Source organism: Balaenoptera borealis (assembly GCF_965194805.1).
Source record: "Balaenoptera borealis genome assembly, chromosome: 7".
NCBI lineage: Eukaryota > Metazoa > Chordata > Mammalia > Artiodactyla > Balaenopteridae > Balaenoptera > Balaenoptera borealis.
This window is the reverse complement of record NC_138864.1, coordinates 107903576-107930450: the sequence shown is the minus strand read 5'-3', so window position 1 is coordinate 107930450 and position 26875 is coordinate 107903576. Positions and strand designations below refer to the sequence as shown.

General features: G+C 43.8%; 2 protein-coding genes across 18 annotated transcripts in view; one reads left to right on the top strand and one right to left on the bottom strand.

Moving 5' to 3' along the window:
• Positions 1–6614, top strand: part of COPG2 (COPI coat complex subunit gamma 2) — a 142459-nt gene extending 135845 nt beyond the window's left edge. For all 4 annotated transcript variants that reach the window (XM_082399168.1, XM_082399166.1, XM_082399169.1 and 1 more), the window contains 4 exons: positions 4470–4567; positions 5322–5460; positions 5756–5854; positions 6334–6614. In XM_082399168.1, coding sequence (XP_082255294.1) covers positions 4470–4567; positions 5322–5460; positions 5756–5854; positions 6334–6464 — 467 coding nt within the window. In that variant the 3' untranslated portion in view covers positions 6465–6614. The remainder of the gene's footprint in view (positions 1–4469; positions 4568–5321; positions 5461–5755; positions 5855–6333) is intronic.
• MEST (mesoderm specific transcript) overlaps positions 1–26130 on the bottom strand; it is a 120701-nt gene extending 94571 nt beyond the window's left edge. For 8 of the 14 annotated variants that reach the window (XM_082399240.1, XM_082399237.1, XM_082399248.1 and 5 more), the window contains exons 1-11: positions 20331–20603; positions 16985–17139; positions 14804–14883; positions 14319–14396; positions 14059–14195; positions 13848–13906; positions 12711–12751; positions 12145–12215; positions 11791–11892; positions 10343–10419; positions 9088–9151 (exon numbers count right to left, since the gene is read on the bottom strand). In XM_082399240.1, the coding sequence (XP_082255366.1) occupies positions 9088–9151; positions 10343–10419; positions 11791–11892; positions 12145–12215; positions 12711–12751; positions 13848–13906; positions 14059–14195; positions 14319–14396; positions 14804–14883; positions 16985–17139; positions 20331–20356 (890 nt within the window). In that variant the 5' untranslated portion in view covers positions 20357–20603. Of the gene's footprint in view, positions 1–6847; positions 8162–8345; positions 8518–9087; positions 9152–10342; positions 10420–11790; positions 11893–12144; positions 12216–12710; positions 12752–13847; positions 13907–14058; positions 14196–14318; positions 14397–14803; positions 14884–16984; positions 17140–19434; positions 19589–20330; positions 20604–25871 lie in introns of those variants that run through there. The other 6 variants (XM_082399243.1, XM_082399245.1, XM_082399244.1 and 3 more) reach the window with 6 other exon arrangements.
• Between the last annotated feature and the right edge of the window lie 745 nt (positions 26131–26875).

The following is a 26875-nucleotide window of genomic DNA, read 5'->3' as shown; positions in this document are numbered from 1 at the left end:
TTTCAAAGTCTGGCGTTAAGACCCATCATTTGACCAGATAGACCCATTATAAGATCTTACAAGAGTTCTCATTCTGGAAAACTGTGTTCCTCATCGTATCTGCCCATGCCACTCCACCTGTTCTCAACTACTCTTCATATAGTTCTTCCCTTATGTAGTTTCCAGTCTCTCTCTTCTTTCTTATTTAATCATGATCTTTAGTACAAGTATGGTACCATATCCCTCCTGTCAGTACCTGCCAATCTTCAAATGACCCCATCTCTTCTGCAGCTCTTCCACTCTTTTCCTTGATTGAACCTAGAGAAACACCTATATTACCTACAGTCACTTGTTTTTTCAGCTACCATCTTTATATCATTTCTCATAGATTGAGAAGTCTCTTCTTTCATCTTGTTTCCTGCACACTGTTCTGAATACATTTGCATTCTCAGTTCAGTACGGACCTTCATAGGATTCTTGCCACTGGCCATGGCTTGGATCCATCCCATTTAGACTCTTTAATATGTCACTCTATTGGTCATACTTGTTGCTTCAAATATCATTTGAGAAAAGATTCCCAGATTCTGTTAGTGAGGCACTCCCTCATTGACACCAGCTCTTATTAGCCACTTCCTCTCCACATCCTCTCTCCTCTTTGGCTGTAATCTAGCTTAGCTCCCATCTCTCTACTTAATACGCAGCTCTGCCCTTTTCCAGTGTTCCTCCTTCTGGCCCTGTTTAATGCCCTTCCCTACTCACCTTATATTCGGCACCCCAGCTTAAACCTTCCATCTTCTGTTTTTATGCTTCTAGCCTCCGTCTTCTCCCCTCTCTCCATGATATTTTCATACAAATATCCCTAGGAAATGTCTGTCACTTTTAGCCATGGTAGGGTAACTTCTAAGAGCAACCAGTTTTAATGGTGCACTGCAATAATCTATGATATCTTAGCTATCCATCACCCTTTCATTTACCATCTGTCTACAGAAGGAATGGAGGCAAAGTACTTCTCTTGAGGTGTATTTCCCTCAGAATCTTCACCCATTCTCCAACACTCTATCCTCTGTCCAAACTACCTATTCACACCCTCTGTTAAGTCCAACCTACTCTCTCTAAAGTTGGCAGCAGTGGGTTTTTATCTGCATTCATTGTAAGCAGCTTCCTTATAAAACTTCCTGTCACCCAAGTCCTTTAACAGTTTCCCTCCAAATTGGTGCTTCAAGAGCTAATCTACTCCTGCCTCCTACTCAAGTCCTTGCTCCTCACACTTTCTGTATACTTCTCATTGCTATATGGTCTTTACATCCAAAATGTGTCCAGTTAGACCATTTTGAGCTCTGACAGGATTCCCCATTTGAGGTCTTTATTACACACCTGCTCTGCTTTCTGTGCTCTCCACTATACAATATTTCCATTTCTCTGCCTCCAGTCTCTCTTTTCTTTCTTTATTCCATCATGAGTTTTGGCCCAGGAATGCTGACTTATCCTTCCAGCTGATGTCTGTCATTCCTTAGCGTCTCCTTTCTTTCTGAGGGCAACTTTAATCTTGCTTTTCTGTACCTTTCTTCCTTTTTCCCCATATTTGTCCTAGAGAAAAACCTTATCTTCAGCACCCCTTCTGCCACATGTGTAGCGTTTTCCTGGTAGGCACGTCCTCCTCGTTTTTAGCACTCACTGCTCAACTTGCTTTCCTTCATCTGCCTTGATTCCCGGCACACTCCACGCAGCCCTTCCTTCTCAGTTTGGTCCAGACCTGTGGGGATTGCTGCAGGTAACCTGTGTTTCAGGTCCATCCCTCCTACCCTCTTATCTTACGCCCCGCTGACCACATCATTTTCTGTAACTATTATTCCAACACAGCTTTCTGGAATCTCCTCATAACCCCACTTATTTAGTCATAGTCTTCCCTCTAGTGGTTGAGGCCTGACAGCTCCCACCAAATCTCCCACTCTGCCATTTGCCACACTGCATGTTCTGCGTCCCGGCCTAATTCACACGGCTCGCTCCTTTCTTAGCTTCCAGCATCCATCTTTTCTCTTTTCTCTAATTCTGTGTTTTGGTAATTTTTTTTCCTACAAGTTTCCTCAGTAGTTATCTCCCATTTTCAGTCAGTTCTCAGACAAGCCTCATTTCTGGGAACAGTCTTAATGTAGACCTTCAGGGCATTCCTCTTATTCCCTTGGTTATCTGCCTTGCTTCATTCATGAAGCGCTCATCTTTGTTATGGCAGTGGACTTAGTATTGTTCTCTTGGCACGGAAAGGCTCTCTCTCACCCCCTTCTCCTCATCACCCAGTGTTAGTCATCCTCTGTCACAACACTGAGCGATTGCTACCAGTGGCTTTTAATGGAGTTCACCTTAGATTCCGTGTAACCTCTCACTGTATTAACCAAACCATTTAATTGAAAATTTGCCACAAGTTTCAGAAACATTATCTCTATTAATGCTTCCTTATCACTTACTTATATATAAAGTGTCTTCTGTCTTTACTTATACATAAAATTCAACCAGTTAGCCCAGTCTGTGATCTACCGTTATTCCTGACTGTCTCTCCTTATTCCTCTTCCTCATTTGCCAGTAGCCTCCATGAACCAACCTGGGGTTCATATAATCTTCTATTACTCAACATCTATCCTGCCTCTCCATTTTTATTTGATCATGACCTTTGTTCATACCGTAATCCCATTCTCTCCTTTCATTTTTTCTTTTTTTAAATACCTCAACTGACACATTCTAGGTTTGTGTTAATTTCCACTTTCTTTCTTCTTCTTCCCCCTTCCTCCTGCAGAAAATCCTACCTTAATTTAAACAAGATCCTTCTTTCATCAACCCCCTATTGCACTGAAATACATTCTGTAGTTTTGATAGGTACACTCTTTCCTATATGGGGCAATCCATTCCCATCATCTGTTTTTGGTATGCTAGAGTGAATTCATTTGCTCTCTGAATTCAGGCCTATTCATAGGATTCCTACCAGTGGCTTTAATTACCTCTAACATTTCAATCTCTTGACTGCCTCAGCTCACTAGAGCCTGCTGGAAAATATCTAGTCTCCTTCCTTTGAAATATAAGGTATTTCAAATTTGTTCCTAAACAAATTCTCTTCTCAGCACCTATGTATTAGCCTCTCTCTTACTGCTTCCAATTACACCACTGCCTTTCTAGCCTCTTTCCTTTAGCTCGTGTACCGTCCTCTGCTTGCCAAAGCTCTTTTGCATCTTTTGAGATCCAATTAAACTGTACATCCTTTCAAATTTTTTATGATTTTCCCAGGCTGTTAATCCTGCACTCCCACATAGCACTCTATTAAAACTTATATTAAAGAACCTATGGTACTAAATTGTAATGTCACAGGTATATATAGGTAGATCTCTCACACACACTGTTATTCAACTCCTAGACAATCAGCTGTGGGGAAAAAGGTCATGTCTTAGTCGTCTTTTTATCTAAGTATCTGGCATATTCATTTACACCTTTACATTATAAATGTATTGACATTTTCTACATTTTTGGATGGAGGGAGTTTAAAGTTAAAACTGAACAAATGAAAGTCTCACTACCCAACCTGTCATATACGGTCTTTACATCTGAGTCTATTCTTTCCTGTCCTTGCCTATCCCCCAAGTAACTTTCTAACTCCACAGTTTCATATATATATATATATATATATATATATACACACACACACATGAAATTTTTTAAACCTATAAGCCTTTTCCAGACCATGGACTAGACCCTTATGTGCCTTTTCTTCATCCATGATTAATAAATCCCCTCCTTCAGACAGTTCAGAAAATCCTATCTTCTTCATGAAGACTTCATTTTCCTTCATTTCTTCCACTGAGTATCTCAAAACATATAATTGCCCACTTGCTTTTCCATTGTATGACACTGACTTCACCAATATTAGAACTTCATTACTGACCTACTCACTAAAGGTTGAAAGTTGACATAAAGCAAGTTCATTCTGGTGATCTCTGAACCCACTGTTGGTCCACAATCTACAGATATAATATCTGTAAAGATATCGAGACTGTGATATACTTAGTATTAATTTAATGATCTGTGTGCTTTTGTACCATCCATATTTTATGCTTTGTTTGTCAGCTCCTAAAGTAGTGGTTCTTAACGTTTTGACAGGCATGGCAAAAAGCCCCTTAAAAAGTGTCTCCCCTGCTGCTTTCCTGATCTGTAGTCAGATGCTCTACCACTGAGCTATACACCCTCTGCTTTCCTTATCTGGATATAAAAACAGAGTTTTGCCCATGTTGTCTTTTCTGTACTATTCTAACTCGCAGCAGGGGATAGATTTTTAAGTCCAGCCTACCGGCTTCTTTTGAGAACTACGACCCTAGAAAACAGCCTACATATGTGTCACTTGATAATTCAGAACACAGAGCCAAGGGCAGATGGTTCTTCCTAAGTTACTGATGGAAACCGTGTGCTTGTGCTGCCCATTGACACAGGCTTGCCTGCTCTCTCTCCTCCAGCTGCAGGTACCTTCAGCTGCACCATGAAATTCACTGTCCGGGACTGCGACCCTGACACGGGGGTTCCAGCTGAGGAGGGGTATGATGATGAGTACGTGGTGAGTCTCCCCTGAGACGCACTTTGACCCCTTGCACCACTCACTGAGTGACTTCTGTCTGGAGAGAACATTTTCATCTGACATGAACTTATGGGACTGTATTCTTCTCAAACACATCACAGCTGAGGAGGACCTGGGCTAATCCTCTTCTGTCGTGGGAGTGCATCATGCCAAAGAGAATTAGGATTTACCACTTCATTACTGATTAAAGCAAAACTCACCCTTTTTAATGTTTTTATAATAGGGATAATTAAGAGATGAAAATAATTACATGATTTTCATTGAGATCAGTTTTATTTAAAGTATTGGGGGTAGGGGTTTTTTGTTGTTGTTCAGCAGCTTTTAGTTTGCTTATAATGTAGCCACATCATGGACTGATAAGCCTTCACAGAATGCAGGGAGAAGTTTTAGAAATATCTACCTGTTCGTGAATGCAAAGTTCAGAAGGCCCTGTACGGCTTGAACTCTGCAGTTACGTGTGGCAATGTGACTGCTTTGTACCTACGCCAGGGCTACAGACGTTAATCTGAATATGGCTCTAGCCAGATGACCTGTTTTCTTGCTTTCCTTTGCTAGGGCCTACCTTGTTAGACTTATCCAGACTACAGAACTTCAAACTAGCTTGGTATAGAGTTTTTCCTAGGCTCCTGCAAAGGCTATAACACAGGATGATAAAACCAAATGAACTAGTCTCTTCCACCTTTTACTGAACTGAGAGGACTCATTTTCTGACCCCTGTTTGTTAACCCACTAGCTAGAAGATCTTGAAGTGACTGTGTCTGACCACATTCAGAAAGTAATGAAGCCTAACTTTGCTGCTGCCTGGGAAGAGGTAGGCGACACCTTTGAGAAAGAGGAGACCTTTGCCCTCAGTTCTACCAAAACTCTTGAAGGTGAGAACAATTTTGCTATCAGTATATTGCCTGATAGCAGTCTAACACCTAATAGGCATATCTGTTATTCCAAAAGGACTCCCTTTTCTTTAAAAACTCCGTAAACTATTTCACTTTAAAACGCCAGAATGCTGTCTTCATCATCTAACAGAGTCAACCCATTTCCAGTCCAGTAGCCTCCCTCCACACACCACCGCCAACCCCGTGCACCCCCACCTCCCAGCACAAACTAGTGCAGAGGCAGATCCCTACGCTGACCTTTTCTCATACGGTTGCATCAATCTTCTCAACACAGAAGCTGTCAACAACATCATCACATTTCTGGGCATGCAGCCATGTGAGAGGTCAGACAAAGTACCTGAGAACAAGAATTCCCATTCCCTCTATCTGGCAGGTAAGAAACTTTCACCAGATTTCTCCTTCATTTTGTTGCAGAATTTGATAGGAAGGGATGTGCACGGGCATCTCATGCCCTGCTACTGTCCCATTATCCCATTATATGAGTTACAACTTGAAGCCCCATCAAAATGAATAATTTGTTTTAGCTGTTTAATTTGCATGCTATTCTTAGATGGTTCTTTTAAGATGTATATTTGGCCCAAGACACTTAAATCTCTTCTGCAGATACCAGTGCCCCCCGCTTAAGTACTCCATATCAATAGTATTGAATACCTTCTATGTACCTGGTATTACGGGAATATAAAAGATTATTTAGAATTTGTATGTAGGATTCAATTCCCACCATAAGCACAAATCTCTAGAAAAGCTAAACTAAAATAATAGAAAGGAAATGCAGGCAGAGCATGATAAATTTCATTATTCAGAGCTTGTTTTGAGTTCTTAACATGGTTTTCCTCACTTTTTTCCTCTCAGGTGTATACAGAGGTGGCTATGATTTATTGGTGAGGTCCAGGCTGGCCTTAGCAGATGGGGTGACCATGCAGGTGACTGTCAGAAGCAAAGAGGGAACACCTGTAGATGTTATCTTGGCTTCTGTTGGATAAGTTTTTACTGGGTGAGATGAAGTTGATGTACCCTTCACTGTCAGTGGGCTTTCAGGCTATTGGCATGAATTTCCCAGAATCATACTTTCAAAAATGAATGACTTCAGAAAAGCAAATTAAATGTTTGGCCCTGAGCCAGCAGATCAAGCAGATGTCTGTCCTTGTGCATGTCTTTGTTTTTGTTCCTTTTTCTTTTTATTACACTTGGTCAACTTTGGTATGGTAGTACAGCTTTGGGTGATCTTGAAAATCAAATACTATCCTATGCCCCAGCTGCTTAACTTCATTAAATTCTTTAATTCACTGTGTATCTGAAAGCTCCTGGCAATGTTGGAAAGCTTTTATCCCAGAGGGGTGGTGGGGGAGCGGGAGCCAGAGTCCACTTTTGTCAAAATTCATTTTTATTAATAGAAAATAAACACTTATTCCAGTTGTTATACTTGAAGTTGCTAATAAAAAAAAAAAAGGAATTTAAAATCACCACTTAGTAATCCTGTTTTAACTAAGACAATGAAACTGTGGCTTAAAAAAAAAAAGTATTCAGCACCATTTGCTCATAGAACTTTCAGACTTTGTTCTTAAAGTTTCTGGAACTTTCCCATCTGTAAAGTACAGGAATTGCTGAGCTACATGAGGAACCCTCTCTGGGACAGCCAACGAGAAGTTGAGCAATCAGTATATATTCAGCCTGGTAACTTGGACTGTACAACGATCCCCTCCTCTCCACTCTGGCTCAGGAGGGACATGCTTCTAAGCACTGAGGTATGACGAGTCCGACTGTTATTAGCTGGAAAGACCAGTTCTAACAGCAAATAACAGTAAATCTCTGGCACAGAGACTACTGTCCTTAATGTTCTGTGATTTTAGGAAATTCTATAAATAGCTTGGCTTTAGTTCAATTTACTCAGAAATGAAACATGTTTAATAAGGTTAAACTACTCTGCTAGAGTAAGTGTCTGCTGGTTTAGTGTCCTTATAAAATACATACATAATACATGTAGGTAAATCATAGTCTTAAAGTATACTTAGAATACTGCATTATTGAAACCAAAATCTAACAAAATGACTACAGTTAGAAGCAGCTAGTGAAACTAAATCCAAAGTTATGACGAGGGAGACTCATTCTCACTTGAATCTGTGTCACTTAGAGAATTAAAGCCATTCAAGGCAAGGTGAAGGTGGCACCTTTAGATAATTCCAGTCAGGGCCAGAAATTAGCATTTCTAAATATTTCAGAGAAGTCCATAGAAGTGTTTCAAAGGCTTTTATGCAAAAGAAAGAATGTCTGCCTATCTTTCTGCATCAGTGAGTAGTAGTGCCCATCAGAATTTCCTAATAACACAAAGGCAAGTCCATACACTTGATCAGATGTCAAAGGAATGGGAGGTGGACTATTAGGTCACCCTTAGAGCTTCTGCTGGCTTTTTACTATATGCTGTTCACCAGTGTGAGTCAGGTGGACTTTTGTGAGAGAATAGTGTTTGGTGGCCAGGACCTCTTTTGGGCGTTTCTTGCTAAGTGGAATACACAACAGATAAGGGAATAGGGGAGGTAATACAGGGAAGCTACTCTTTCCAGCTCAGAAGGAGTTGATGAAGCCCATATATGCATTCAAGAAGCCCATGGGATCCTCTAGCTGTGGATAGTGGCTAATGTGGTCATCCAGAATCGACACTGTGGACCGCGGCAGCGTTTTCCTAGTGGAAGAGAACAGCATGTAGGTGAACTTGAGGCTGGAGGGAGGGGGAGGGATGTAAGCCAGTGGGCAGCCCTAGTAAACGCCCCTGTGGACATACCACACTGGAAGGAACCAAGAGAGAGCTTATTCACCTTCTACTTTGGAATTATATCTATCTTAGGCAGATAAACTTGCCAATTCCATTTATGATGTATACAGACTAGTTTTTAAATGCTCATATTCCAACAGACAACAACATGAAAATATAACACATATACAACACATGTCAGAGTGGGATGACTTCCAGCTCCTTGGAGAAGTGGGCCATTCAGCAATTCACTGTCCAAGTAAAGATAACAAAAGACCTTGCTTAACCTGAGGAGATGAGAGAGGGTATTTTTGTTTAAAATTAAATGTAAGCTGTTTACTACTGGGCTGTTTCTACTAGGCCATGTGAAGGTATGGAACATTTTTATGTGACATAATCAAGCTCTCATATTCCGACACCTTCCAAATAAATACCTAGAGAGAAGAACAACCTGCGAAGGCACTTTCCCACAGTTCATTCTCCCCCTGCAGTCTCCTCAGCTGAGGCCAATGAGTTGGCTTTACAATCAGACTAAAGCAAACGTTTCTTAAAATATATCCACTTCCATTCCTTGGCTCACGTGATAGCTGTTTCTTACCTGTACATCTCGGAACATGTAGTAACTATGATAGTGAAAACAGACTGTATAAACCAAGAGAATGTATAACTGAATTTCTTGATCTTTACATTATGTGAGAGTAAGAGTCCCCATTTCATCCTCTATTATGTGTTTCCTAGATGAACAGCCAGTGAGGTCGGAGACAGAGGCTAGAGCAACAGCCCTCAACAGGCAATCCTGTTCACCACTGTCACAGGATGAGGTACTAAGAAAACAAAGACCCCTGAGGGAGACTCACCTGTACAGCTCCAAAAACTCTGGATAGGGATTCACTGGATCCAGTGGCCCATAGATAAAATGAACTAGGAAAGGGAAGAGGAATGAATTATTAACGGCTCTCACATCCATTTTCCTATTCCCACTGTAAAATTAACTACCCCCCCAAAAAAAATTTTTTTTTCTTTAAATAGTTTTTTTTATAATAGAAAACCTAGCTTCTTTCAATAAGTAGGTTACAAGGAACATATGGGAATAAGCCTAAAAAATCAGTCCATTTCAGACCTTTTCTCCTGTAAACAACCATTCAGTCCCTTCATCTCTTCTGTGCACTGGACCAAAAGGAATAAGCCCCACTTCCAACATTCCATTTTTATAAATCCAGAAGACTGTCATTCTTTAGGCCTCTCTCTTCAGTTATAATTGACCCTTGACATTTGAAATCAACCAATGATATCCTGAGCACTAATTACTCTGTGTGAGATAGTGCACTGAATTTCTTTTTTAAATCCGTAAGAATGAAGAGACAAGCAGAAACCACCTATAGCCTCTTTCTTGATTAGTAATCTAAACAGCCTGCTGTCCCAGCAATTCAGCATTGAATGTGGCAGCTACTGACAATGCACAGCACAGAAACTGGTCTAACTCTCACTCCTGACAGAGACACCAACTCCCTTTGCAACAGGATCTCAATGTTTTATATACTTCTCTACAACACCTGTCACTGGCTGCCAGATTAAATAAAGGATGGCCAGTTACATCTGAACTTCAGATAATGATTTTTTTTTTTTTAGTATATCTCAAATACTGCATAGCATATACTTATCCTAAATAGGTGTTTGTTGTTTATCTGAAATTCAAATTTAGCTGGGTATCTTGTATCTTTGTTTGCTAAGTCTGGCAATTATTTAACCCACAGTCCCTCAGTTTTCCTATCAAGAGGTAATACAGAGGGACTTCCCTGGTGGTGCAGTGGTTAAGAATCCGCCTGCCAATGCAGGGGACACAGGTTGGAGCCCTGGTCCAGGAAGATCCCACATGCTGCAGAGCAACTAAGCCCGTGCACCACAACTACTGAGCCTGCGCTCTAGAGCCCACAAGCCACAACTACTGAGCCCTTGTGCCACAACTACTGAAGCCGGCATGCCTAGAGCCCGTGCTCTGCAACAAGAGAAGCCACCGCAATGAGAAGCCCATGCGCTGCAACTAAGACCCAACGCAGCCCAAGATAAATTTTATTTAAAAAAAGAAAAAAGAGGTAATATAGAAATACTCACTGGGAATAGATACAGAGGCAAGAGCTCCCACCCAGCGTCTTCTAAACTTCTTCCTTTGATTGATGTACTGCAAGAGACTATAGGACAGATAAGTCAGCAAGAGTAAAACAAGAAACTTTTTTTTGTTATGGGGATGCAAAGGCCTGACAGGAACCACAAGGAACACAACCTACTGAACACGATCAATATGTTTTCTTAATCCAGAAGCAACTTGGCATTCCTGGGAATGGCCCACTTAATTTACCCGTTTCTGTTAACCTCTAGAGTTAACCACCATGTAGCTATGGCAGTGATCATGCCTACTATCGATGTTAGAATTAATGGTTCTTTGTGTTTATTAAGCGGGGAATGAAATCTAGGAAGGCTGGAAGTTACTTTGGATTACATGTGACTAAAGTCTGGGTCTAGAGGTCTGATTTTGGCTCCACCACTAACAAGCTCTGTGACTCAAAAGTTGTTGGTAACACACACATCTTTCCTCATCTTTAAGAAACTGAACTACATGATCTCTAAATTGGCATCTACTTCTAAAATTCTCAGTGTAGAAGTTCATGAGCACAAAGCTTCAACCTCTGCATTTCATCTGACCACAGATAAAATGGAGGCAGAGTCCTCATCCTACAGTGTAAGATGTCATAGCTACATTTTAGAACTCAAACTCGTGTATTCTAATTATTCTGCCTGCCAACTGCAGGACAGTTATTTTTGTGAACTTCAAATATCACCTCTTAGAAGTGGTATTTAGTTTCTTGAAAGCACAAGGGAATTTTACAAGAGGGCTTTGTTTCTCCGTTTCTTATATTAAAATGAATCTTCAAGGGTCCCATGGGGGTTAGGGAGGCCTGGCTCCCTCGAGCTCACAGTTCCCAGCAGAGCCACCAGCAACACCCTGGAAGCCACGGTGACCCAGCTGGCCAAGAGACAGGGCCTCGCCCCAAGCAGTTCTGGATACACTATCTCTAGGTCCCTCTGTGAAAGCAGCTACACTCTCATTTGAACCAAGGCATGGGGATTCTTTGTACAAGATAGAGAAACCTCCCTTCTCAGTCCCTGTTGCTATAGAAAAGATATGAAAAAGGAAACAATCTGTACTTTGAGAGAGGCATTAGGCACCTTTCAGAATTATGATTAGACATTTTGAAACATTTACTATTGACAAAAGGTCCAAAGACGATTTGCCAGTCAGTCAGTTGCAGACTAAATTAGCATTAGAATTTGCAGCTGTTTATCCAAACTTACGGTGCCAAATGGCTTAGGCTCAGAGCTCACTCTATTCTCAATTTCTTTCTTCTTAGAAAGTACAGAGCATGACTTTTTGGTTTGCCTCATAGGTCATAACCACTCTTCTTGTGGTTATGAAAGCAAGGAACAGAACACACAATCCCACATCTTTCCCCACTTCCCAAAAAAAGTGTCTCTGGAAACCAAAGCAAAGGGTTATTTCTTACCTGTCGATAACCAAGTTCCCGTCATTGTTGCGTATCCCTGCCCACATGTCCCACAGTTCACTCTCAGAGGGTCGGGTGTATGGCCCAAAGACCGGGGTGAGACTGAATGAGTCCAAAAAAGCAGAAAGGTAAGTGTGAGAAGAACTCAGTACATCAAGTATGATTGGAACCTCAGGTCATGTATGTCTGACCCTTGACTAGTTTATGAATTCCTTCTACTACTTGCCTGGCAAGTGGTCAACACCTTTACTTTAAAGGGTCAAACCCTAAGATTTGGCCCAGAACTTTAATGGCAGCAACTTTTCACTACATTGTTCCCATGCTGAAGTGAATCAGTCTTTGACAATGACTTACCCTCGAGAGAATACGAAGAAGTTCATCAGTCGCGTTAGGATGGGTGACAGCATGCCTCCATCTTTGAGAAGCTATAGGTGTAAAAGTAAAAATCCATAGTCCAAAGAAAGAAAACAACTATCCAGGATAAAAGGTTTTACACTAGGAACTAAAAAAGGACTTTAGCCAAATCTACTGGCTTTTAGTTTCTTGTTTTGCTTACCCACATTCTTCTCCCATAGAAAACAAACAATTCCAAAGACTTTTAACTGATATATTCAACTTTAGACTAGGGTCCCAATTTGTTCAAACATCATGCTAATGACACAACTCTTTAGATAGCTGTACTTCTCCAAATATCTGTTGCTCTCATTCTCAGAAATAAGCCTTTATTTATCTAGGGGTCACTTCTACTGCTTTATTTTTCCTTTATTAAGGAAAAAATTAACTTCGTTAACATGAGTTCATGATGAAACAGATTTTAACTACAGCCCATGAGAGCAGGTATGGCCGTTGTAAAGATACCAGCATTATTTATATCAGTAGAAACCTTAAAAACTAGAGATCTAGTCAGTGGAGTAACCAACCTTTTGGAGAAGGAGAGGACGGTGAGTCTCAGGAAATATACCTGTAGGAGAAGAGACTTAGGGTAGTTATTTACCAACAATCTTAGGCCAAACATAGGCCCATTATCGGAGACAATTCACCCTATTAGTCACCTTGAGGGCTTTTACTGCCAAAAACCGAACTACAAATAAAAACTTAGTACTGTGATTTATTATTTCTCCAGGGAATTCTGTGTTTACCAGGTCAAATTCTATCCCACTGGGATCACTTTCCCCACTGTAGAGAGAAGGGAAAAATACGTCATGGTCATCCACACTGCTGATGACTAGACTCTGGCTCCCCTTAGCGTTTCCACCCATTCCTCAGAATACATAATGTTGTTAACTAGTCGGGCTGCAAAGGAAACCAGAGATTTTTCAGAAGTGTAGATCCTTCAAAAAACCTAGAGCTTTTCCGTTTCCACTTTTTCCAGAGTCAGTGGGAGAAAGCCATGAGCTACTGATAAAGGGACAGACAGGCTCCTCTCCCATCTGCCCGTAAGGTATTCTAAGGTATTCGGGGGACAGCTGGATAGTCATGCATTTACAAGCCAGGCTCAATGGCAGGCAAAGAACAAGAAACATCTCCAAAAGGTCTAATCAAGGGCTCACTAATTTCCAACTGAAACTTGGCACTGCTGTGAATTGAGAGTTTATGACACAAACCACAGTAGTAGTAGAAGCACCTGTGGCTTCATCTCAAATGTCTGCAGAACCCACTGCAGTTGTTGCAGAGATTGCGAAATATCATCTGCACTCCCCACTACTTCTAATCACAGTTGTTACCAGACACACCACAAGATCTTGCTGGAAAATGTATTAAATACATTTAAAAAAGCACATCTTACTATAACACAGCTTTTTATTAACTTATGTCAAGATAATCAGTTTCCTTTGTAATCTTACTTTATTTTCTATATTTAAAAACATTATTCTGAGAAAGCGTCAGTAAATCTCATCAGACCACAAAGCGTTTCATGGCACGAAAGAGGTAAAGATCCACTACTTTGCTTGGGTCTGTTTGCAGTACCATCAGATTACCATTTAGACGTCACTGCCGTATCTAAATGTGGCCCTCTAAGCTACACCTCACTTTCCACCAGCCTCCAAGGCAGTTACCTCCATTCGACAGACAGAGACTCTTGATGGTAAGCCGACCAGATCGATTCTGCTTGAACCTAGAGACGGGGAGGGAAACACATAGCTTACTGAGCAGCTGAAGACAAACTCCCAAGAGTGAAAAGGGCCAGAAAGAACCCAGAACAATGTACTTCTCTCATCTTAAACGAGTGAAACCTGTGAATCGTACACAAGTCATGGCTTCACTGACCTATAGAGCAGCTCCTGAGCAACGATATCCCCATAGTCGTGAGACAACAGGTTGATCCTACGGTTCTGGAGCCCCAGATGCCGCAAAAGAGCCTCCACGATGCTGGCCTGCTCGAATATGGAATAGTGATGTGGTCTCTAGGGAAAGGAGAGCCCAGATACACAGGATGAAGTCAAGGGTGCAGGTGTGTCTGCCAGCCTGACCCCTCCATCCTTGCCTACCCCCATCCCGCAACACTGCCCCATCTAGATGCTGCTTACCGGTTTGTCACTGAAGCCAAAGCCTAAGAAATCAAGGGCAATCACTCGATGAAACCTGAGGGTCAGACCTTCCCAAATCTACAAGAAGGAAAGGGATGGTTTGGTCTTTCTAATCCTGCTCCTCCTCTTCAACCTACAGCAGCAAAGGAGTTTCATCCCTATCTCAGCTTAATAAACAGACTTCAATAAAGGGAAAATCTCATGAAACCACAACAGGCCCACAAGTGATCCTCCTGGAAAGTGCTTTATTCCTTATAATTAATCTCCATTGAGGGAGGAACTCCAGCACTTTTTAACTTGGCAATGATCCCTCCCGGATTGCCAAAGACTTTTTTACTCCCTTACAGTAAATGAGCAACAGTTCTACATTTAATCCTATTTTATTAAGCAACTCAAATATGCAAGAGTCTTCCAGTGCTGACAACAAAATCCTTGATTTTGGATTTTTAAAGGCATAGTAGGACCCAGAAGTCTGATTTCCTTACCTTGTACCAGTCATAGCTGGATGTTGGAAAGCCGTGTAAAAGCACAACTATCTCTGGACTTCCAACCACACCCACAGAGTCTGGGAAGAGGAGAGAGATCAGTTAGGCTGATGCCCTACGAAAATAACCTTGAAGATATGAAAAATCTAAATAATCTGGTATAAAGGACAAGAAACCCTGACCAAATTAATGAAATTAAAATAATAGATTTCTTTTAAAATGCAAGCTTATTGCTTTACGTAATAGCCATTTGATACCTGTTTTCTTTTATTCTGTATATTTAAAAACTGTAAATACAGCCAATATTTTATAATAACTTTAAATGGAGTATAATCTATTAAAATATTGAATCACTAATGTTCTACACCTGAACTAATATAATATTGTAAATCAACTATACTTCAATTTTTTAAAAACGTAAATAGCTCACTTTATATGAAAATACTTGGCGGCAGACTGCTTACTTTCACCTAGATTTTTAAGAAGTATTTCCTCATTTCTCCCTTTATTCTGTATCATTAATATGTAAATTGCTTTTCCACAGTAAAAAGTAAAGCTTCACAGTTAAAAGTATACAGTCACAACTTAATAACTACAAGTTCTTTGTACCTTATTATTAATGGCCTCACAAAAATTCCCTTCCTCAACCCAGTGAGCACCTCAGTTTATGCCATTTGTCCAACAATTTTATTTCCCGCAGAGGAGACTCAACTGAATATTAAAAGCATAATGCTCAACTATTGCAAAATTCTAACAACTATAAAAAAAGGCTAATCAACATAAACATGAACATTTTTTAATGTATAAACATCTTTTAAGTTAGCCAAACATTTAAACAGTAAGTAGCCTTGCTAATAAAAAATGGTATTAGATTAAAACTGATAGATTCATATACTGCCACTGGCATGAGAATTTGATAATAAGGTTTACAAAAATAATTTAGAAGCAATGAAAAATTTTATATACTTTAGCCTAGGAGTCTTATTCTTGAGAATCCATGCAAATAAATCATTTCATTTACACGTAGTACTATTTGAAAAAATAAGGAAAAAATTAACACATACATGGAGGTTTCCCTTTAACATTATTTAAAACATTGGAAAACTAGAAACAACCTAAGTGACCAACATAAAGAAAATTATATACTTACTTTTAGTTGAATATAGCAAATGAGAGGAGGTCAGGAGCAATAATGAAAAACGGTTTATGACAAACATTTTTCGTTATTGCTCTTGACCCCCGCCCAAAAGAAATCTTTTCCAATCTCGTTTCTCATTTCCTTTACCTATAAAATGAGGTGAACAGCACCTACCTCCAAGTATTGGTGTAAAGATTAAACGAAATAATGAAGGTTGAAAACCATTCAATGCCTAGCATAAGGTAATTAATTGGTAAGTAGCAGTCATAACAATAATTATTAGCAAATTAACTTAGACAAAGGTATAAGACTTAAATCACATTTAGTTATACATATAACAAATAATCTTTATAGAAACAATAAAATGAAATCAGGGATGGGGGAACAGAACCAATGGCAGCTGTATCTATGAATGCTGTTTATATTATCTGACACTAGGGGCGCTCACAAAAGAAAGCCAGTACTATCTATCACTGCAAATCAGGCTACAAAGTAAATTATACTGGTCATATATATACACTACCAAATGTAAAATAGATAGCTAGTGGGAAGCAGCCGCATAGCACAGGGAGATCAGCTCGGTGCTTTGTGACCACCTAGAGGGGTGGGATAGGGAGGGTGGGAGGGAGACGCAAGAGGGAGGAGATATGGGGATATATGTATATGTATAGCTGATTCACTTTGTTATAAAGCAGAAACTAACACACCACGGTAAAGCAATTATACTCCAATAAAGATGTTAAAAAAAAAAAAAAAGTCAAAATCAGAAAAAATAAATAAATAAATTATACTAACAAGTCAGTCTATGGACATTGGAATCTCCATTCCACCACCCTCACCCTCCCGGCAATTTTCTTTGAGTTTCCCTGATATCAAGTTAATGAGGGGAATTAGTCCATTCCTTCAAATGGACACTACACAGAAAAAGAGGGTTTTCCCCTCCATCACTGAGGGGCAACAGAGACCAATGGACGCAAAATAAGTACCTCAGAGGGACCCACGGGACCTCTACATGCAGAGTGTTTCAAGAGCCCTGTTCTTACCTTGGTAGAAGATACGCAGTCCCTTATAGGTAAAAAATTTGCCTGATGACTTCCATGAGTGAAGAGCAGGGGAAAGCTGGGGGGGCGGGATGTGCAGATAGGCCGCAAGCAGGGGTACAGCCAACAGCCCCACCTGGACCCACCACTCCCTCATCCTGTAGGAAGATCAGAAACCCGGGGTAAGCAGTTGGGTGACATTGTACACGATTCTAACACAAGCCCCAAACTGGTAAAACAGGGTGGGGAATTTCTGTACCATGTGGGGACTACCTTGTCCTCCATGTCAACCATGGCAGAAAATTTACCAAGAATGTAAGTGTACTCTGCCTGCTATGGCAATCACCTTATTTGCTCATCATTCTAATTTTAAGGAAAAAATATACTATTTTCATATGTAATCTTCCCCCTCAACTTCGTCCCACTTTAACCCCACAGCCCCTCCCCTTGTGCTCTTCCCAAGACCTGCTGTAGAGGTTTTATATAAAGTAAAAGGAAGATAAATTACTTAAGTAACTTCATTGTCTTTTATCAAGGCTTCCTGGGGGGAGGGAGGGTTCCCTTCATATTTACTCTAAAAGCTCTACCATCTACCCACCAGCCCCGCACCCAGTAAAATGTTTTACATATATATATATATATATATATATATATATATTTTTTTTTTTTTTTAACTGATGTTTAAAAAAAAAATACGTAGGAACATCACATGTCCTAAAGCAGAGAGCTGCTCTTGATTTTCTAATATTTATCAACCCTCTGACTCCAGTGAAGTCCAGTTTGCTACTACTATCTGGATTTGTGCTGAGAAACTGCTCAGGGTAAAGAGTCTGTGAAAGTAAGAAGACAGGTGCCCTGTATATTCCAACGTAAGCAGCTTTGTCATGACCCTGAATATCTAATCTCTCGAGAGGTCAGGGCAGCAGATTATATTTCTGCTTTTCTTAGCAGACTCTTGAGAAAGCTCCCCCATTTATTTAATTTCTTAGGATGCCCCTTCCTTCCCATCCCCCCCAAAAAAGGGGGCAGAGCATCTGAGAATTGATTTTGTTTTGGGGAGGAAAGCACTGATTTGCACACCCAACTTTCCCATGCCCAGGACTTGGAAGGTCCAGATCAATTCATCCACGATGACAAGAAGTGCTAAACAGGAGTTAGAAACAGTTCCCTCTGTTTCTAGCTTATGACTCCTGATGGCCACCAGGGAAAGAACCATCAGTAGAATGGAAGTTCTCTTAAAAATAGCCAGAATGGAAATACCTTCTAAAACTAAAATAAGAATTGTCAAGAACACAGAACTATAAATAAGGGGAATTAATTGTGAAAGCCCTGGTGGAAATGTCTTTGTGTCTGTACCCTTCTACCATATTACCTGTAATCTGGCCACAATCCCTAACAAACTAATCCAACTCACAAGATATTGCAGAGTTTTTTTCAAAAAATAAGAGCCTGTAGTTTAACATCCACAGAGAATCTCAGCTCCTTTGCCTATTTTTAAGGTGTCACAAGGCGGTCTTTCCCCCCTACTCTGAAGTGCATATCCATAAAACAGACCCAGTGATTTGGTTCTACCTTCCAAGGTAGAAAGATTAAAGATTAAGAAATGACTAGAAAAAGTGCCCGGAACATGACCATTATATCACAATATCCACCCCCCACAGTAGTAGTAGGCTACATCCCACTATCTCCTGAAAAGGTGAGATGACAAAAAGTTTTCAGGTTTAGATGATCATTTCTAAGCGCTACCTGTCCTGGACTTCAGCTCATACATTTTCACCTGCGCATTTCATCACTCCTGATCCCCATACTTCTCATGTCATTCACTGACGGGTTCCAGCAGCCGAGTATCTGCAGTGACTCAGCAGAGAGCCGGGGAGGGGATAGAGAGGAGCTGAGCAGGAGAGGCTCCCCCGCCCCGCCCCCCCCGCCCCCCCCCTCGCCGCCCACCGTGCGGGGTGGTGAGGGGAAGGACAGACACTCTCCGCTCGGGACACCCTCACCCCGCACCTCTTCCTTCTCTTTTACGCTAAGGAAGCGAAGAGGCAACCCCTCAGGAAGCCGCTTTCTGTCTTAATTACTTCAGTAAAAATGCCCCCAACATTTTAGGACTTTTAGTACGTAAGCAATCAGGCAGTCAGTAGGCAAAATAGATTAAACATTTTTTGACCCAAATATCCATTCTTTGATGAGCCAAGAATCAAGAGTACAAATTCAGCAAACCCCAATAACAAACCTTCCAGAAATTAATGAACCTATCCGAGCCTTTATTTCTTCATCTTGTAAATAGGAAAAATACACACATTTAATACCACCAAACCTGCCCACTTCACAGCATCGCGGTGAGACTATGAACTATTTTGTAAACCAATGCAAATAATTCATGTGTAATATTATGAGTTTGGTCACATCATTCTCACTTGGCTTCCTGTTACTGAAATCTCAAAAATACTTACGCCTCGGTGATAAGACACTGCCAGTTCTAGTCACACCTATGCGGTAACTCACGCCACGGCGACACCAGGGTCTTCAAATCCTAAATCACCGCAGGGCAATACCGGGGTCTCGAAATTCTAAATCGCGCCAGGGCGATGCAGGGCTCTAGAAACCCTAAATCGTGTCAGGGTGATATTCGGATGTTAAAATCCTAATTCACGCCAAGGCAAAACCCAGGTCTAGAAACCCTAAACCGCGCCAAGGCGATGCTGGCGTATAAAAACCCTAATCGCGCCAAGGCGTTACCAGGGTCTAAAAATCTTAAGTCGCGTCAAAGTGAAGCCCGGGTCTAGAAACACTAATTCACACCTAGGGGGTACTGGGATCTAAAAATCCTCAATCGCGCAAGGGTGACACCAGGATCTAAAAACCGTCAATCGCACCAAGGTGATACCGGGGTCTAAAAATCCTCAATCATGCCAGGGTGATGCCGAGGTCTAAAAATTGTAAACCATATCAGAGTAATACAAGGGTCCAAAAATCCTAAGTCACTCCAGGGCGCTACCAGGGTCTAGAAATTCTAAACTGCACAGGGTGACGCCAGGGTCTAGAAATTCTAAATTGCATCAGATAGATACCAGGGTCTAGAAATCCTAAATCAGGGAGATCCGGCGTTCTGAACATTCTACTGTGTGCAGGCGAGACGTCCCCTTCCAAGCAGGTAGAACAGACTCAGAGGACAGGAATGCATGCCCCCCACCCTCCGGAGATTTTCCCTCCACTACGGGAGTCGCGCTGTGGCAGCCCCAGCTCGGACGGGCAAAGTCCCACCCGCTAGCCCGCAGCCCATCTGGGGACGGCGGCTGCAAGCCAGTCACACACGCCCCCCGCCCCCCCGCGCCCGCCACGCACTCACCTGCGGAGGCGATCTCGGCGCACCATGGCGGCGTCTTATCCCATGCCGCCTGCACACCGGCCCTGAGCAAAGGGCGCGCCGCAGCGCCTGCAGCGGTGCAGGGTCGGCCGGCAGCCGGGCGCAGCCCACAGCCCGCGAGGGCGGTGCGGCCGCGGCAAGCAGCGAGCGGCCACCGGGGCGTGCGCTGCGGCAATGCGCAAGGCGCGGTTGCCGCAGAGGAGGCGCCGCCCACCGTGATGCGCCGGGATGTGCTGGTGGCCGCGGCAGCGCAGAGCGACTGGGCACCGACTTTTAGAGCCCACCCGCGCCCCGCCCCTGGCCCGCCCACCGCGCCGCAGTGCCCCTCCTGCCGAAGCCACCCCCTTCCCCGCAGCCCCGCTGAGGGCGCAAGGATGGGGCACCCCTCCTACAGCAGCTGCTCCGGAGGGCACCTTCAGGGGTATTGACCCCCACCAGCACCCCGCTGCTCCCTCACGGCCCCCTACCCTGAACCACAGGTTCTACAGCAAAAATCCTCTTCTGGCGAGTTTACACTGCAGAAAGAGACGACAGACTTCCTGAGACTCCATCACCTCCCCCGAGACCACCCATAGGCCCCCCCCAGCCCCAGAGGTGGCCGCTCGACCTCAGATGCAGTGGGACCAGGGCTTCCGCTGTGGCGCCGGCTCACATCCCGCTCGCGATCCGCTATGAGGCGGGGGCTCTGAACCGCTCGAGTGCCCGGGCCAAAGCAGCGGTCCCTGAGCGCCCAACACCTCCTAGGTCTCTAATTACAGGTACCCACCAAGGGCACAACCGAGTGGCTAGGGAACGACAAGCTCGGCTGGGCTACTGCAGAGCTAATCAGCTGATTCAAGGGACGGCCGCTCGAGAGCAAAAAAAGGGTCAAAACTTGCGGCAAGTCTGGGCTCTCTCGGTCAGCCACCGCCGTGGCGCCGGGCACGTTTCCTCTGCGGCAGCGCGACGTGGTCGGCGTGCCAGAGGTCCGCCGCAGCCCTCCCGCGGCACCCACTCCCGGCACTAGCCCGTCCTGTGCCGGAAAGAATGATCGGCAGAATTATGAGACTAAAGCTCCCTTTGTTTATGCATTTATTTAAGACTGAATCACAATGCGAGGGCCCCAGTGGTACGGAAAAGAGAGAAGGATTTTTTTCTTCATCCACAATCCTTTAAAAGGCATCGATCACGCCTCTGAAGAGAAAAGTGTAGAGAATCAGCGTCTGTTCGTTTTCTGGCTGTAAACTGAATTCCTGACGAACGCGTGGGCTGTGAGCGAGCCAGGCGGCCGGAGCGGTGCCGGCTCCCTCCAGCGGGGGCGCTGCAGGCCTCTCTTCCACTTGCGCCCGCCCAGGCCGCCCCGCCACTCCGCTGCCCAGAGCGCGGGCGAGCAAGATTCCGAACATCTGGGCGAAAGGCCGGGCCAGCCGAGCCCACCCGGCACCTCACAGTGTGCCAGGGAGCTGAGGGCCACCAGTCAGACATAGGAGAAACCGCCATCTATGAGCGTATCACCAAAACATGTGGCGCAGTCCGGGGCACACCTCTACTGGTGTCGATTCAGAGGTTCATGAAACCAATGCTAATTTAGCACCTCCAGAGCGCTAAGAGCCAGGGGTGCAAAGACGAAGGAGAAATGGCCCCTGCCCCCAAAGCGAGCTGCTGTCCATCCGGTGAGGATGACACACAAGAACTGACGCTGCTTAAATTTTCCCTTTAATTTCCTGGCAGCATTTTGTGACAGGATGGCCCCCTCCCCCTAACATGCAAGCCCCTCAAAGCCCGAGCCCAAGTATTATTCACCTTTTGTATTCCCAGAGCCTGCCACGGCGCTGGCCACAAAGCAGACCCCTAATAAATACTGTATGAATAAGTACAAGAATTTGAGGGCGCACAGGGGAGGAAGTAATTAAGGGGAGGGGGGAAGGGTTGTCTTGAATGATGAATAGACATTTACCAGAGACAAAGAGCATTCCAACCAGAGGGGACGGCATTCGCAAAGCACCGGAGGCGCAGGACCGCACAACCTTTGGGGAAAACTCCAAGTCCTTTGGGCCGTGGCGCTGGTAGACAAAAAATTAGGCTAGAAAGAGTATTTCATCCTAAGAAGTTTACAGTTTGTCCTGAAGAAAATGAGGAGCCACCGATGGATTTAAACCCTCTGCGGCCTTAATTGGTTACTTAATGAAATTTAAATTACTCCCCTTAACAAGTGGAAGATTACCTATTTTAACGAACCACCACCTTTTAAGGGCTGAATTAATTACTCAGCAAAATTTAAATCGGTCCTTTCAACAGAATAAAGACTTTCCTATTTTAACTAAGACAACAATATATAACAAACTTGGCATTATAGTTTTTCATATTTATTGTCAATGGAACCTATGAGTCCTACAAACAATTCCGCACTTTCATTCTCACCATGCCAGAAGCACCAGCATCCAAGATGAAGGCAATTTTGTATTTAATGGACTGAGTGCTCACAAAGGATCTTATTCTGAAAGCCATGGAACATGTCCACCCACATAGAACAAGTAGGTAGACAGGAGGGGAGACTGCTGGGGGGGAGGGGCGGCAGAGGGGACCAAGGCAAGCACTTGAAGACAACGGGAATTCTAAGTCTGATGCTCAAGACAAACCCTCCCAGACAGAGTGCTAGGAAAAACCTCCTTGGAAAACGAGGGATCAAGGTTGAGAAGGACTTCAAACCCGTAACTCGTTTAGGCGAAGGAAGCAATTCCTGTTTGGAAGAACCTCCCAGCACAGAGGCAAGGAGTCTGGAAAATGCAGAGGATACTAACAGAGATCAGCTTGGCTAAAGCCGGGAGAAAATGCTAGAGAATTCCCCAGAAGCCAAACAGTTAATGAGTTTTCTAACTGTGCCTGACTTACAGAGAGAAGCTTCCTCCACCAGGGGAGAATCTGGCCCAAGGTATAAAACATTTGGAGTGCCTGAGAAAACATGTAACCGTACATAAATCCAAAGCCTGCCTCTGGCTGGTTCTCAGTGCACCCTTTCAGTTCTTGGATACAAACACCACACTTGACCGACATCACAGGCAGCAGCATTCCCTCAACCCGTAGCTTATCATACATTCCTGTCACATTCCAATTCTCAGACAGTCCCACATAAAAAGACCTCAGATTTGTGCAAAGATGAGGGTAGAAAGTTCAGCATTTATTAGCTTGCTGATATGCAACAGTGGTGAGATCAGCAGGGCTGGTACGGTGGGTTCAATAATCATTTTTTCTGAACCCCAGTTTGAGACCCATAATATGACAACAAGGATATTTATGGAGACAACAGGACAGAACTGGGACTGCCACTTGCAAGAGCCATAATTATCGATTCAAATAAGCTAAAGAAGTTCAAGATGGGGGAAACTTGATTGAACAGCAGCACATAAAGCGAGTCAGGATTTTAGTTGTCAGTGAGTCAATGTGATATGGCTCCAAAAAAACCATTGTAGACTGTAGACTGTAATTAGAGAAGCACCCAGAATAAGCTAACCCTGCTCTATTCTGCTAGTGAGAAAGTGTTTTATTTTGTTCTGCAGAGCAGATATTAAGAGACACATAAACAGGAATTTGTGCAGAGAAGAACGACTAAAATGCATTGCAAATTATGTCACTGAAGGTGTAACAGCTGTCATATTTTAAGCTCCTACTATAGCATGGATCTTCACCCAATTTATCCCTAATTCTCATAATAACTCGCTAGATGAGTACTTTCATCCATATTTTTCAGAGAAAGATACGGCAGCTCAGAGCACTGTTAGTATGTGAAGGGACTGGGAACTGAGCGCAGATGCGTCTGGCTCCAAAGCTGGCGTTCTTTCCACTACCCCACACTGCCTCCCTGTTTAAAATAACCGGGCATGTTTAGTTGGAAGAAAAGAAGCCTTGTGGAGTGAGTGGAAGAAGGGAAATGTGTTAGCAGTCCTCAAATATTTGTGGAAGCAGCATTAGACATTTTATTCTGTATGGCTCCAATGAGTGCAAATTGTAGAGAAACAGATGTCGATTCAACATAAAGAATTTTCCAACAGGGTTGTCTAGAGACTGGGTAGCTCAGCCATTTGGGGACGTGACAAGTTCGCTGTCTCTAGGGGTTGGGTAGCCCTGCGGCAGGTATGCAAGGTCTGGATAAATGCATGAATGACCTTTAAGGTCTTTTCCCATCTGATAGAAACTAAGGCTCAGAGAGGCATTGGAACTTGGCCAGGGTGACCCCTCCCTGAAAGGTCAGATCCACAACAAGATCTTTCCTGGGTGTCCCTCAGCCCAGAGCTCTTTGTACAACATGCTATTTCATGCCGAGGGCAAGACAAATTGAAGAAATTATGCATACAATCACATCAACCTCCCTCTCAATCAAATTTAACCCATATATCCAAAAAGTGACTGGTGTCTTCCTTCCTCTTCAGGCTCATTTTTGGGTAAAAATCTTTGGCTGAAAAAAGTTCAAAAGATAAGTGGGAGAGGAGAGAAGCAAGGGAGCTGAATAACCCATTAACCAGATAAGATAAACCTAAGAGACTGTTTCTAGAGATTACAGTATTACTGAGCACCCCTAAAGTATCTTTACACACCCTTTGCATTACTGGGCGCACCCCATAATCCCAAGTCTGGTACTATTCTGCTGTTCCACACCTGGAATACATCTTATGCACTCACACATAAATAGGTTGAAGGATTTGAAATAAAATCACATCTTGCGTTTTTATAGCTCTTTACCCTTTCATGTATATTATCTCATCTGATGCTCATCACAGCCCTCTAAGGAAAACAGCTTTCTTTCGGACGGACAAGCAATTTCCTAGCTGCCTGGGGAAGAAAGGGCTACAGCACACAATTCACTTTTTTTTTTTTTTAAAACTACATTCCACATTAAATTATTCCCCCAGCTTGGATGAGTCAACCCAGAAGCAGGTGTTTTGCTTTTCCTCGATTGCTATCAACACCGCACACCTTCAGCTGTCCTCCCCCACCGTGCCCTCCAGTGCCCCCACCCCCGCTACTACCGCAGCACTTGGTCACCAACCGGTTACTAAGCACTCGCTCGGCACAGCCCCGCACTCGCTGCTCCAACTCCCAGCCAAAACCACGCCCCCGCCCCCCCCCCCCCCCGGCGCCGTGCGGCCGCGTCCCCGTGCCCCCATCATTCGCCCAGGCCCGTGTGGCTGCGACCTTCCCAACCACCAATGATGTCCCGAAGCGGGAAGGCGCAGCCTCCCGGGAACTCGAGACCCGATTTCCTGGAGGGATGGTCAAGCCGACTGAGTGACTAAACGTTCTGTGGGGAGTCAAGCCTCGGACGAGCGTTAGGGGACTTCTGTGTTCTCGTCCGACCGCGAGGTTCTAGGAGACGATGACCGAGGACCTCGCCCGCGTGGCCCTCGAGTGGCGCACACACCTCGTGCGGCCACCCACCAACCTCAGCGTAGTCCGGCACGCCCCAGCCGGTCCTCATGGCCTCCCGGGCCACTATCACTCAAAGCTTGGCCCCAGGATTGGTGTAGTCCACGCACACTAGCCACATACCCCGAGTGTGCCCATGCCCAGTCATCCGCTGGGCTAGGAGGCTAAAGGTGGAGGGTCACTCCTTCCCCGCCTGTCTCCTACCTGATTCAGGTAAGACCTGGGCTACAAGACTCCATGTTTGGGGACGCGGTTGCGCATGCGCTTTCCGCAGCCAGAGCTTCTCCGCCTGACCCCAGTCCCAGGGAAGACCCGGCGAAGCCACCGAATACCCGGCTCTGGGCTAGAGCGTCGCCACCTCCGCGCACCGGCCCATCGCCCCCGAGCCCAACCTATGCTGCCGCCTTCTCCCTGCCGGGCGTCAGCGCCACCTATTGCGAAGGGTATGAAACGGCAGGCTGTGCCTTGAATAAGAGGCTGAATAAACGAATAAACTTTTATAGGGCCCAATCTGAGTACATTTACATGGTAAAACTGAAGGCCAAAGATAGTTATTAACTATGTCGAGATCTTTGGCGAGGCTTCCATATCTCAACCATTTCCCTAACTTCATAGTTACCCTAAAGACTCCCAAATCTATATCTCCAGCCCTTCCCTCTACTCCGAACTCTAGATCCATATATTTGACTGCCTTCTGTTCCTCTTCACATGAATGGCCTACACACGTCTTATACTCCACAAGGGCTAAGTTAAATTCATTACCCTTCCTCCACTACAAACTAACCACCCCCCTTCCCCAGAACCTGTGCTACTTTCTTTGTTCTCTGTTGTGGTTAATGGCATCATTAGCCACTCCAGTCTACTACATTCAATTACCAATACCTGTGGCCTAATGGAATGAAGCTAAAAAGCCAAACAGCCTTGGGTACGAATCCCAGCAAGTTCTCTCCTTCCCCCTCCTCTTCATCTTACCTCCCAAGTATCTTGGATTCATCTTGCTTCCCTCCATTCCCAACCGTTTCCCCTTGTTCAGGCCTCATTATCTCTCACTTGGGACTACTGCCTCCTAATTGGTTTCCAGGTCTCCACGATCACACCTTTCTAATTCATCATTCACACACCTGCCC